Source organism: Gossypium raimondii, chromosome 1 (assembly GCF_025698545.1).
Source record: "Gossypium raimondii isolate GPD5lz chromosome 1, ASM2569854v1, whole genome shotgun sequence".
NCBI lineage: Eukaryota > Viridiplantae > Streptophyta > Magnoliopsida > Malvales > Malvaceae > Gossypium > Gossypium raimondii.
The window spans coordinates 2103487-2116550 of record NC_068565.1 but is presented as its reverse complement, the minus strand read 5'-3'; the positions used below and the strand labels follow the sequence as shown (position 1 = coordinate 2116550).

The window sequence follows — 13064 nt, the reverse complement described above, 5'->3', positions numbered from 1 at the left end:
ATCAGGATCAAATTGATGGCATATGTAAACATTAAATACTTAATTTATTATTGTATTAATTAAAATTATGTTCAATTAACAAAAATATTAATTGACATGATTAATTATTTTAGTTGCTTACGTTCAAATTTAACCCAATTATTTAATGAGATTATTTAAATTTATATATTATAATTTTAATAACTGTTTGGCACCCTCTATATTTGTCAATGCATTATATATGTATATACATAGAAAAGATAGACCTTTGCATAGTGGATATACATACATGGGATAGTATATCTTGGTTATCATCTTGTAGATGATTATTAGTGTAGTTTTCCTTTCTATTTTATAAAATAAAAAGAAATGGGTTAATGTAATAGATGGAAATGGTTATTATAAATTTTAAATCATGTAAGAGAGAATGTGTTTTTCATAATAAAGGGGTTAGGGATGTTCACAATTCAGTTAAAATCGAATTAATTAATCGAACTGAATTAATTTAGTTAATCGATCAGTGACTAAATTTAATTCGATCGGAGGTCGGTTAAAGATTTTTTGAAATCTCGATTATCGATTAATTAATTAACAAAAATATTTGTTGTTTTCTAGACTTATTTCTAATGTCTTATTTGTTGCTTTCACTTTCATTTTAAGTTTTTGAACTATTAAATAAAAGAAAATAAACATTAGCATGTATTTTTTATATGTTTTATACTTATTTAAAATTAAAATATAAAAACATATAAATTTCGGTTAATTTAGTTAACCGACTGATTTAATTGAAATATTTCGATTCGGTTAATGTATTTAAAAAAACTTTGATTCGGTTAACAGTTAAAGATTTTTACATTTCGAGTATTTCAATTAATAATAATTTGGTTTAAGTATTAACCGAACAGACTGTTTGAAATTCAAAATACCAAATTTGGGTGTTTCTACCAAAAACACTTAAAAATAAATTATATAAAATTGAGCTAAAAAGAAAAAAACTTCATATAACAAGATTTTTCTAATGATACAGGTATAGGCAGACAAATGTTAATTAATGCCAACTAAAAGTAAGTTACCTAATTGGAAAAAGTTTCAGGTACCACATTCAACCTTCAAGCCAAGCACAGGTACCATTTGGTATATTATCCCTATATATATATGAGAAAAATACCAACTGAAACCTATAACTTCCAAGAGCTTATCTGGTCACCCCTTGTATGCAACTAGGAATGCATTTTGATTTGCATTGCATTTATCACGGTTGCGGATATAATATTAAAACAACCGTAAACGTTGAGCTGCGAGTGCTATTTTCATACTTTGCCAAAGTCATTATACCAATAATCTGATCGGAAGCAAAGTCGAGCGCACCATCCCCAACTCCTAGTAAAGGCGTCCTAACCAGCCAAAAAACCAGGCAAATAAACTGTACCTATACATCTTCAATGTCGCGGCGTGTTCGTGTTTCCAATCAATCGGCTCTCAATCTCAGAATTTCCTTGGCTGTCCTTGAACGAAAATAGCGCATGTGTTCCTACAAAAGCCAGAGGAAACTCACGATTCAGTTCAAAGACAAAACTGAAACCTCATTCGCTTTCAACTCTGAGAGAACTTGGCAGCAATTTGCCTAGGAGCCGGACAAAAATTCAGCAGGCCGAGGTTTCAAAATGAGGGTTCGAGGATGCCTCATCGAAGACCTTCGTAAAAGTTTTTTTAAGCTATCAAAAACAAAATCGGACCTCAAGTTCTTCTATCTCGTATATTTTGGCAGATAAACAACGCATCTTACATCTCAAGGACTATTTATCTAAGGTTAAAATATGCCATAGGTCCTTGTACTCTTCATAAATTTAAAATTTAGTCTCTGTACTTTTATTTCCAGGAATTTCAATCCCTCTACTTTTCAAATTTCAAATTCAAGTCCAATTGTTAACATTGTTAAGTTCTTTTTGTTAAATTTGTTAGTTTGACATTTTAAAATTAAAAAAATGCGCAATTGGTAGCAATGTAACTAAAAAACCTGAATTGAACACAATAATTTTAATTGTATTAACAATTGAACATAAATTTTGAAATCTGAAGAGTAGAAAGACTAAATTACTAAAAATAAAAGGTACAAAAACTAAATTCCAAATTTACGAAGAGTACAGGGATTTATGGCACATTTTAACCTTTACCTAACTACTGCAGTTTAATCACATAGAAATATGATATGGGAATTACAAGCATAAGAAACGATTTTCTATGGACTTACCTGACCGAAACTAAGACTTAAGCCTCTGCTGTAAAAGTCGATATATTTCAACATAAACATACCGCAGTCAAACCTGTACATAAAGAAAACTGTTTAGTGGAAACAATTCAGATTCCAATACAAAAGGCACATTAAAAGGTACCCTAATTATTACATTAATTTGGTTCCATCGAATATTTGGAGCCGATAGCCATAAAGGGTATGTAGTTAATGCAAAATCGATCATACACGTATAAAGCTACCACTATGTTACTTGGACTCAGGTATTAGTTTCGGATATGGGTGCGAGTTCAACATAAATATGTTCAATTTTTTTAAGTTTTTCATGTATTTAAAGGGTCCTTGGAAAATCATATCACCAGACCCATGTCTGAATATGTGTCGGATACGGATAACTCAAGCACACCATAGAGCTATTGTACAATATGTTACATAACGGTATAAGTTATTTGTTTATGCAATAAGCTCATGAAGAATAAGTATTCTGACTAATAATCTTTGAAAAAATACACACCCGTTCTTTTGTGCGGGAAGGTCTTCAACATGTTCTCGTTCCCAAGAACTTATATCGATGTCCTGTCTACTCTTGTCCCTCACTTCTTCAACAAAGTAATTTGCCTGGCACATAACAACCAATATTAAACAAGTTTTCGCAGAGGCACCAAAAATCATATATCTAACATCTTTGATGATATTCTTTTTTTTCTTCAAGGGGGAGGCAGTGGCCCCCCACCCCCCCACCCCCCCGCGGCCCTGCGCCCGTGCAAAAAAAATGGAAAATTCTCTTTATAATCACTTTAATTTTTAGGAAATCACAAGTTAGTATAATGGTAAAATTGTACTTTGGCTCCACCTAAAACAATTTTCTGGCTGAAGGGGAAGGGTTGGTTGGAAGCCAAAGCAAAATCGTTAGATGACAAAGATTAACAGCATAAGAGAAAAGGCAGAAATTGCTATGTTGCTCCGACTTTTCATTTTCCTTGAAGCATCCATGTCTAACACATATTTGGATACGGTTAAGGGAATATGACCCTGAAAAGACCCTCCAAATAAAAGGAAATACTTCCAAAAATTTAACAGACATGTGCCAAATGCATACCCCCATCTAACACATTACACACAAATTCAAGTAATATAGAGGAAACGAATCTTGCGGCTAACAGGATCTCAAACACTAAATCGCCTACCAAATGCACTTTGAAAATCAATTAATTACATACATTTAGAACCATAAGACATCTAAACCAGGAAAAAAAAAAAAAAAGGTCACTGAAAATCATACCAATGTGTTCAGCACTTTACCGTCTCTTCCTCTTAGTGAATCAAGATACTGGAACTTTCGATCTTTCTTATTGATAACAGCCAAACACCAATGTATATCTTTGTGTATCGGTACAAATATCTAAGCAAAACAAGGTAATCGGTTTAAGAATAAGTACAATGAAACAAATGGTTCTAAGGAAAAATAATAATAATAAATACTTACTTTATCACAATCAAACAAGCAGTACCCCAACTTTCTTTGTGAAGTCCATCTTTTGACAGCTTTATAATTACAGCCACCCTCGGAACTCACTAACTAAGCATATCACAATGCCGAGGGGAAAAAAGTAACTGATAAACCAATAGTTATAAAGATTAAAATTAAAGAGCAAAATAAGGAAATAGAAAACTGAAATTACCTTCTTATAAAAGAAGGTGTTGAAGAAATGACATTTCAAAAACTTCTTTGGTTCTCTATTTTCCCTTTCTTTAAGTAATTCAAGATAGAGATTAATGACCTACAAAAGATAAAATTAATGCGAGTTAAAACCAGATTACCAGCACGATTAATTCAAGTACATCCTAATAGTGATTACTATCTAGAAGAGAAATAACAGTGAAAGTAAATGAAATTGACCTCGTCATTCAACCATGAACCTGGTTTCAAGCATTGCAAAACTTCGCCTCGAATATCTATACTTGAATTCTCATGAGAGACCAGTATCTTCTTCCTGCAAAAAATCAAACACAAAGTATTTTAACACCATCCAATCAAAATAATCAAACACTAACACAAACAAGCATTATTACATACTTGTTTTCAGCAGAAAAAGCATGGGAAACCTCTGCTAATTCGTCCTTTGTAAGAGGGACAAACAGTTCATGGGTTACCACCTGAAATTCGATATTTATGAACAAATTTACAATTTCCAAACAACAATGAAAACTCAATTAAAAACTAAGCAAAAGGAAATTTCACATCTGGTTTTTTAAGCTTCTCATTCACCTTAACTTGAGGACCCGAATCTTTCAGCTTGTTAGTTCTCCTTTCAGCACTCTTTAGCAACTTATTATAAGCTTTCGAACCGTTATCAGAATGGTTCAATGACAACTTGTCGAGCGCATCCGCCATTAACCAGCTCCCACTATCTTCATCATCTTCCTCCACGGTAACCACTTCTTTATCCTTATTAATATACTTAAAAGAACCAAAAGCTTCCTTTTTTGCATTACTTAATTTTTTACTCAAAAAATCATGATTTGGATTTGGATTTGGAATTGATAACCCAAATTTAAGGTGTTTAACAGGGGCTTGAACTTCTTTAGGAACATGAAGTTTGGAATCCGGGTGACGAGGGAGTCTCGAAACGGTGTCGTTCAATGACGAACTAGCTTTTTCTGGGCTTTGATCCATTGAAGAAAATCTGAGTTTTTTAAAACGTTGAAAAACTAGGGAATTTGAATGTAGGGTTTTGTTTTTGTGATTAAAATGGGGATTGCAACGTTTACTACCACCGCGTTTACGATTACTGGCTAAAGCACCTTGAAAAGTTAACGCCCATTTGAAGAAAACCATGAAAAGGAAAAGATTTGGAAGGGGATTTTTTAGAAATTAAAAAAGAAAAACACTGATTCAAAGTAAAATGTCGAAAACCCAGAACTTGAAATACCGCAAATTACATCTTTTTCTTAAAAAGCCAAGAAAGAAAAACCCAAGAATCTGGCGCCGGTTCTTGCGTTGTATAATTTGGATCTAAATAAGAAAATCGAATTTGTTAAAAGAGAACGAACATATAATTGAGGACTGACAAAAATGGATTAAGAGAAAGAAAGACACTGTCTTTCGCAGGTAGAGCAAAAGTTGCATTAATGCCCCCACCAAATGAAATTAGAGTGACCGGATCAAATGAGAACTTTTATTATTACATAAACTGCCTTCAAAAATAAATTATTAGTAAACTTATATTTTAATCATTTATCTTTAAAATGTTATAAAATAACCACTTTAACTATTCAAATATTTTTTATTTAAATTATTATATTATTAAAATTATTGTTCTATGGCATTCTCTGTTCGCACTGGCTACACTAATAAAAAATATAAGCCTAAAGAACCATCCGAAATATGGAAGGAGATTGAGCAAAAATATAAGCTCAAACAATGAACTTCAGTAGAAAATAAACCTTATTTAAAAATGGGTCAAACCTCAAGTAAGACTTTTTTTACTCCGGTCTGGCCCAAATTAGCAAAATGACAAAAAAATTTATTATTTTCTTACTGTTTTGTTGCAATTTTCTTATTATTTTATCATTATTTTGTTATCATTTTACTATTATGTTAATATTATTTTGTTAGTATTGTTTTGATATTGTATAACTCTTATTTTATTTTATAATTTTGTAACTATTTTAGAGGCATTAGCTTGATAAGTTGCACATTAATGTTATTTCAGATAAATAATCATTTTAATTTATTTTTAATTTGTTAGAAACATTTATTTTAATATTTTTAGTATTTTTGACGTATTATATTTTTAAATTTTTATATAAAATAATTTAATTGAATGGACTAAATCAGACTCGAGTTTTAACATTTTTATTCGAGTTAAACTTAGATAAAATTTTAAATTCATTTTTTAGACCGAACACGAGCCTAACAAATAAATCTAAAATTTTAACAAAACCCATTCCGACCCCTCCCATCACTCATGCCTATAACAAATGCACAGGATAGAACTGAAAATATACATAATAATTAGGCAATTGAAATTGAGAATATTCAAAATCTATTTTCTTTTACTAACAGTACCTTATTCACACTTCATCGATAATCAAACTCATTAATTTTGTCCAAATTGATATGAATTTTAGATTAAAATAAGCTTATAATCCATAAATTTTAGAAAATTAAGTTAAAATTAAGAATTTTAGGTTAAAATTAAAATTTTAACATTATTAATAATTAGATCTAATTTTTAAAGGGATTAAATTTTAAAAATACAAATATAAAGACTAAATTTTTAATTTATATATCTACAAGGCAATATTTATGATTAATATAAGAATTAAGATGATGCATTTTGGATTAATTCATTTAACTGACCATCTAAGTTGATTCGATAATTCTGATTGTTCCTTAAATTAATATTTATGAGAATTTCATTAAACTAGCTTTCAATTAATCAAACCCACCGACATCACAACCTAAAAAGTGAGGCTTTAAATATCCAATTATTTTCCATTAACAAAATTTACTCTTATTGGCAATTTGTAGTAATAAATCTCATATTTACTTAAGAAAATAATTAAATAAATAAATAAATCCTACAAATAAAAATCTCACTAACATTATGCACCCAAAAAATAAAAATAAAAGCAATTACAGTAGAGTAAATCCAATGCAAGATATAAAATAATATTATAAATAAAATTATAATATAAGTTCATCCAATAATCTTAAAATTTATACCAGTCGGTTATTTTATATACGAATTTAATAAATATTGGTAAAAAAATAATAATAATTTTATAAACAACAATCCATCCAATCAACATGACAACAACAACAGACATAATTATAAATGAAACAATATTATTTTTATTATTTAAAAAGACTTGTAAAAATAAATCTACCGCCGACAGCGTGTAATTCTACTGCATCCGCGTGAGTAGGGATTCGCCTGAGCTCCAGGTCGGCAGTTGTAATAAGATGCGCCGCGTCGCGAGCACGGCACAGTGTTTCTCCTCAGTGCACCGTAGCTGATGTACCGTCTCGCCGCTAAAATGCGCCTGCTGATCTCGGATCCCACGGCGAACTCGGCATCGAAGTCCGACGAGTCCTCCCCGCCTTGCATCAGGCACTCAGCGATGGATCCGCTGCATTCCGATTTGATCTGGAGGAAATGGTCGCCGGCGAAATCAAACGTCGGAGAAGAAGTTGTAACCGCCACGTGGACGGCCAGGATTGCGCAAATCGCGAGGAACATCGAGAATCTAGAGCTTCGCATTTTCGGGGGATTTTTTTTTTTTTTTTTTGGACGAAGGAAGTGGAAATGAAGGCAAGCAGGGCAGGGTTTAGGTTTATAAGGGATTGCTAATAAGAGAAAGCCACTGAGGTTCGGATTTATTTGCGATTATGCCACTTCACATCAAAATGACCAAGCTGGCTTGTAATTTAAGTGTGTCAATCACTTTATGGACATCCACTAATCATCTTTTGACTTTTACTTCTTCCACCACAAATGATAATAATAAAAATATCGATTGAGGTTTAGTTTGATTGGTATGTATATTATTATCAATAGTATATGAATTTGAATGCGTTAAATCACATTATCCTCTAATTTATGAGTTGAAAGAGGCTATGAATAATTATAAATATTATGGAAAAAAATAGATATGGAATTAATCCCTCTTCAAATTTTAAATTAGAACATTCATTTAATCATCAATTTAGGCATCGATGTGAGTTGAGGCCTAACGTGAAAACATATAAAATAAATGGATCAAATTGTAAACACTTATATACTTATTAACTAACAATCTAAAGTCGTATTAGAAAAAACAATGTGATGGTTTTTTTTAAAACATGTTGAGTGTTAAAATTATGAGTTAATATATATGGAGGTACTTGAACTGGACAACTTATACTTACTTAATACTTAAACATTTTTTGGACTTAACAAATAGTAAGTCAATTTGGTTTTTCTTTTTTAATTACTTGACTAGCATCGTTAAAATGTGTTAACTTGACACTAACGACCAATAGCATAAGGACATATGGCAGCTTCACGTTTTAATACGTGACAAAAAATTTAAAATATATAAAATAAAAATTATATTTTTACCATGTGTCACGGTGCTACTGGTCATCAGTATTACATCAGCGTATTTTAATAATGTTAATTAAGTACCTAACAGAATATCAAGTTGGCTTACAATTTCTAACTTTTTGTACCAATTAAGTCCAATAATAAATTGAAGTACCAAGTAAGTATAAGTTACCAAATTTAGATACTTCAACAAATATTAACCCTAAAGTCATGGTCAGATTAATGAAAAGACGTAATTGATACAATAATAATATTTTAAAATATAAAAATAATATGAATTTCGAAAAGAATGATTACATAAATTAAATTAAATTAAATGAATTTATTTATTTATGTTTTGACATTTGTAAGAAAAAGAAAATAAAAAGGCTAATATAATGAACAGTGACAACAAAGGGACAGGCAGTGGACAACTAAGATGAGAGTGAGACAGAAAAAAAGGAGGAACATTTGATAAGTGTTGGGTTTTGAAAGGAAGAGAAGAGAAAGGGTATATTTCTCTTTCGTAATCATGTGAATGAATATTAATAATGCTATAATTTTCAAATTCGTGTCAAGGTATTACGTTACGCCAATTAGGGACAAATTTGTATGCGCGTTTTGTGATATGGATGCTGATTGATGCTTTTTTATAAAGGGAACATGCTCAAGTCCATTTCTTGCGCCACCATATTAATAATGTTCCATGCCACAATTTGAATTTCACAATCTTATTCCGATTCTTTGAATTTGGTTGGTTTGAGTGAATTTATTTAGGGATAATATAATCTTTAGGTTATGAATTTGGTGATTAGGTTTATTTTGGTATTTTTAAATTTAATAATTAAATTTTGTTTGAGTTTTTTAATTTGAAAAATATAAAAGTTTGATGATGCGGTGTAGATTTGTTCATGGGTCGGGTTACCTACCCAGGCCCGAAAGTCTATCTGAAATTTGGAAGGGTTTAGGTAAAAAAATTAGATCCATTTAAAATATTTAAACCCCAGTCCGGCCCATTTTTAGTTTATAATATTTTTATATTATGTTAACTTTATATATTATGTAATTTAGAACACTTTAAAAATAAACATATACTAAATATATAATACTATTCTAATGTAAACATCTAAAAAAAAGTTAAGATGACTATATAAAATTTTTCAAAAATTAAAATTGTATAAATTTATTAAATATTAAAATAAAACAATATAAATATTTTTCAATGATTTAATTTTGTTTGCATGTTTGATAATACGAGCTAAAAAAACAAATGATAGAACTTTTCAATGAAAAAAGGTTGAAAACAATAAGTAGATAGAGAACTACAAATTAAAGTAGCATAATTTTATTGTGATCACCAAATAAGAAACCCCGCATTGAAGATGGGGATTCTTTGAACAAGTAAACCTATGAAATCATTAGTAGTATACTTGGTCATGTGATCCGTCACTATATTTTGTGATATTGGAATATGACTAATTCGTATATTCCAGTTTCGGGTTTAGCAATCAATGTATTAGGCGTAGCTCCACCAATCTACTATCAACTCCACTAGCTAAGAGAATTTCCACGAGAAGAGCATTATCATATTCCAGGTCTAATTGTCTAAAACCCTTGTCCTATGCTGAGTGTAGACCTTTTAAAACAATCATTGATTCGATTCTAAAAATTATGTCCTTCCATCATCATCAAATGACCAAACAATCAATTCACATCAGAATCTTTAAACACTTTTCCAATAAAAAGCGTTCGAACTATTTGGTGACACTACCCCGTCCATATTAAGCTTAATCCATCCTCTAACTAGTGGTGACCAAATCGTAAAGTAACCATAGGAATAGAAAGCAACAGATTAGAAATCATCCTTACATAACTCCTCGTCCAAATAATACCTATATCCATAAGCTTTTATACATAATTATGACAATTAAAAAAAAATAAAGATTTCGATTTTTCCATAATAACCAACATAAAATAGGGAAAAGAGTTTGTCAGCAAACCTCCTCACTACTACACTTCCCTTTGTTCTGCGTATTCCATAAAAACCAGACTTTAAGCGGCATTGAAAAGAGAGTGACATGGAAAGGAAATATGTTCATCTTCAAATATATATATTGGCCCATTGAACCTATTGATGTTAACCGTGGCTACGATGGGCCTAAAGTGAATCGCCAATTCGAATCAAGGGTTTAATTATTTATGGCAGTGAGTTGATTGGCTGTATTGATATCACCACCATTCCATAAATTTAAATATATATTTATTCAAATTTTATGAATTTATATAATATTAATATGGATCACAGATACAAATATTAGTTATCGAATATCTATTACTCGAATCTCAATTTTAAATTTAAATATATATTAACATTAATCACATGTAAATATCATAGAAATGATTTAAGCAATTGGGCTCGAATCATTACAACAACTCTCGTGTTTAATACAAATAATTAGTGAACCTAGATTTTAAAATATATTTATTAATTCGAGTATGAATTTTACAATTATTAATCATATCTGATCAATTCATTGAATATTCAATTTAATTTAAAATCTACGTATTCATGGGTTAAATTTGGAGAATAATTTTTTTATCTCGAACCCGCCTAAATTTAAATATATTTATAAAAATATATAAATATTAGCGTAAAAATATGTTTTTAATATTTTGTTATTTTTAAATAATAAAATATACTATTTAAGTAGCTTTAATTTAAGCTGCGATCACATCCAACAAGATCCATCAACATCTCTAATAAAAATAATAATGAATTTAAATTTGCTAAAATCTAGAAAGTTCTACCAGTTCTTAAAATTCTAACAAATAGATCCCTATGAAATCTTATTTGTTTAATATTAATTTTCAACATTATTTTAGATCACAGATCATTTAGGTGGGTCCAAATGCAACTGTTTTATTAATTATGACAAAATAAATAAATAAATCGCCGCCAAAGCAGTATCGGTGTCTGAAAACTCTTTTTGCAAAGTGTCACTCCAATAATCATTCTTTGCTTTTCCTTGTCAAATTAAAAAGACGAATAATCCAAGCCAATTTTATAATTATTAATTTTTTTAAGATGCAATGATAAATTTAGTCCTTATTTTTATATTTTTTATCAAATTGATCCTTTTAAGTTAAAGTTGGCTTTTAAACTTTTAAAATAGTTGAATTTAATTTCTTCTTTTTGAAAATCGAATTTTTTAATGAATATAGTGACTAAAATGTTAAATTTTAAAATATGATGGCCCACATAATAATTCACGTGTAATTTATGTTTTTTATATATTTTATAATTTTAAAGTATTTATTGACGTGACATCAAGACAAATAGTGTCATGTGAATTATCACGTGAGATAAATAGTCACCATTTTTGTTAAAAAGGATTTCTCTCTTTTGAAAAATTAATTGTTAAATTTAATTAAAAAATAAGAGTCAAAATGACAAAAGAAATAAAAATAAAAACTAAAATTATTATTATGTTATTTTTTAATAAAATCCTAAAAAATCATTTTTAAAATAAAATTGAAAACAAATCTAATATTATTTTTTTGAAAAAAAACGCAATCAAACTATATTAATCTAACATAATCGAAAATCTGATACTCTAGCAATCTCAACAACTACCAACTCTTCCAAGAGTCTTTCCAAACACTTGCAAAGCTGGGTTCCTCTCTAAAGCCATTTTGGCTAGTCAATCCGCAACTTAATTTCTTTCTCTAGTAATATACTTGATTTCCTATTGCTCAATGGTTTGTAAAATCATATGAAATCTTCTAACCTAGTTCAGTCAAATGAATATCTTGAATGGTTTTGATAGTCTCTAAGTTATCGGTATGGATGAGAACTTTCTTATGCCCTTCTCTTTGAATGAAAGTTAGATCATCTAAAATTTCTCATAACTCAGCATAAAAAACTAAGCAAAACCCCAAATACTAATTGTATCCAACAATCCATTTCCCATCTTGATTGTACACCACCCCTCGACAGCAACCCACCTTGCATTGAACTCAATAGCTACATCAGTATATAAATAAATCCAATTACCTATCGGAATAGGTTTATGAGCAGATTTAAACTGTCCAATGAAATCCTACTTAAGTGCTTCAATATATTGTTTTGCCCAGCTTTTCGAAAACTTAATAGTCTTAGCGAAGCTCCACAATATTCCTTGAAAAATAAAGAGATTCATGTTTTTCTATATGTGCCAAGTGATTAAATCGAAAATACTGGACCAGAGAACCCCCACATTTGACAACCATATTGGAGAACACAAATTGGTTTCCTTCCACTCAAAAAAATTACCAAAAAAACACTTACTTTGGATATTGATAGGTACTACATTTAGCCACACTTCTTTAGCAGCTAGACAGTCCCTAAGGACATGGATTAAGTCTTTAAGCCCATGCCGACACGACGAACAAGAACCATTTTGCCTAATGCCCTTCTGTAACCTTTCCACATTAGTTAGGTTGCATTGCCTGAATTTAATCATTATACTTTTATTTTTAGGAATTTAGTCTATTTATTTTTCAGATTTTAAAATTTAGGTCCAATAGTTAACACTGTTTTTTTTTGTTAAATTTGTTAGTATAACATTTTGCAATAAAAGAAAATACTCACTAGGTAGGAATGTAATTAAAAAATGATGTTGTAATTAACCTGAATTTAATAAAAAAAAATAAGAGTATAAATAATTAGACTTAATTTTAAAATTTGAAAAGTAAAGAGACTAAATTTCTAGAAATAAAAG

At 29.8% G+C, this 13064-nt stretch overlaps 2 protein-coding genes across 3 annotated transcripts; both read right to left on the bottom strand.

The window, feature by feature from the left end:
• Positions 1-933: 933 nt before the first annotated feature.
• On the bottom strand, positions 934-5716 carry LOC105775172 (ubiquitin-like-specific protease ESD4). 2 transcript variants are annotated; one of them, XM_012597708.2, is made up of 9 exons: positions 4500-5394; positions 4308-4387; positions 4131-4224; positions 3913-4011; positions 3717-3809; positions 3513-3632; positions 2745-2848; positions 2231-2303; positions 934-1510 (listed from the first exon to the last, which is right to left on the bottom strand). In XM_012597708.2, exons 1-9 carry the CDS (start codon positions 5067-5069, stop codon positions 1448-1450), a joined length of 1296 nt encoding a protein of 431 aa, XP_012453162.1. In that variant the 5' UTR covers positions 5070-5394; the 3' UTR covers positions 934-1447. The 2 variants fall into 2 exon arrangements, 1 of the variants encoding a protein (XP_012453162.1); XR_008195170.1 differs by lacking the exon at positions 934-1510 and having other exon boundaries at positions 3533-3632; positions 4500-5716.
• Positions 5717-6996: 1280 nt separating this feature from the next.
• On the bottom strand, positions 6997-7547 carry LOC105775197 (protein RALF-like 33). Its single transcript, XM_012597730.2, has one exon. The coding sequence runs from the start codon at positions 7498-7500 to the stop codon at positions 7123-7125; it is 378 nt and encodes a 125-aa protein (XP_012453184.1). The 5' UTR covers positions 7501-7547; the 3' UTR covers positions 6997-7122.
• Positions 7548-13064: the final 5517 nt, after the last annotated feature.

What these genes read in the sequence shown, in the direction of transcription:
- LOC105775172 (XM_012597708.2), bottom strand. Translation starts at nt 5,069, where the DNA reads ATGGTTTTCTTCAAATGGGCGTTAACTTTTCAAGGTGCTTTAGCCAGT. An exon ending in GTAAAGTGCTGAACACATTG is followed by an intron (nt 2,849 to 3,512) that starts GTATGATTTTCA and finishes GTTATGTGCCAG; the next exon opens with GCAAATTACTTTGTTGAAGA. An exon ending in TAAGTCTTAGTTTCGGTCAG is followed by an intron (nt 1,511 to 2,230) that starts GTAAGTCCATAG and finishes TGGCTTTTGTAG; the next exon opens with GAACACATGCGCTATTTTCG.
- LOC105775197 (XM_012597730.2), bottom strand. Translation starts at nt 7,500, where the DNA reads ATGCGAAGCTCTAGATTCTCGATGTTCCTCGCGATTTGCGCAATCCTG.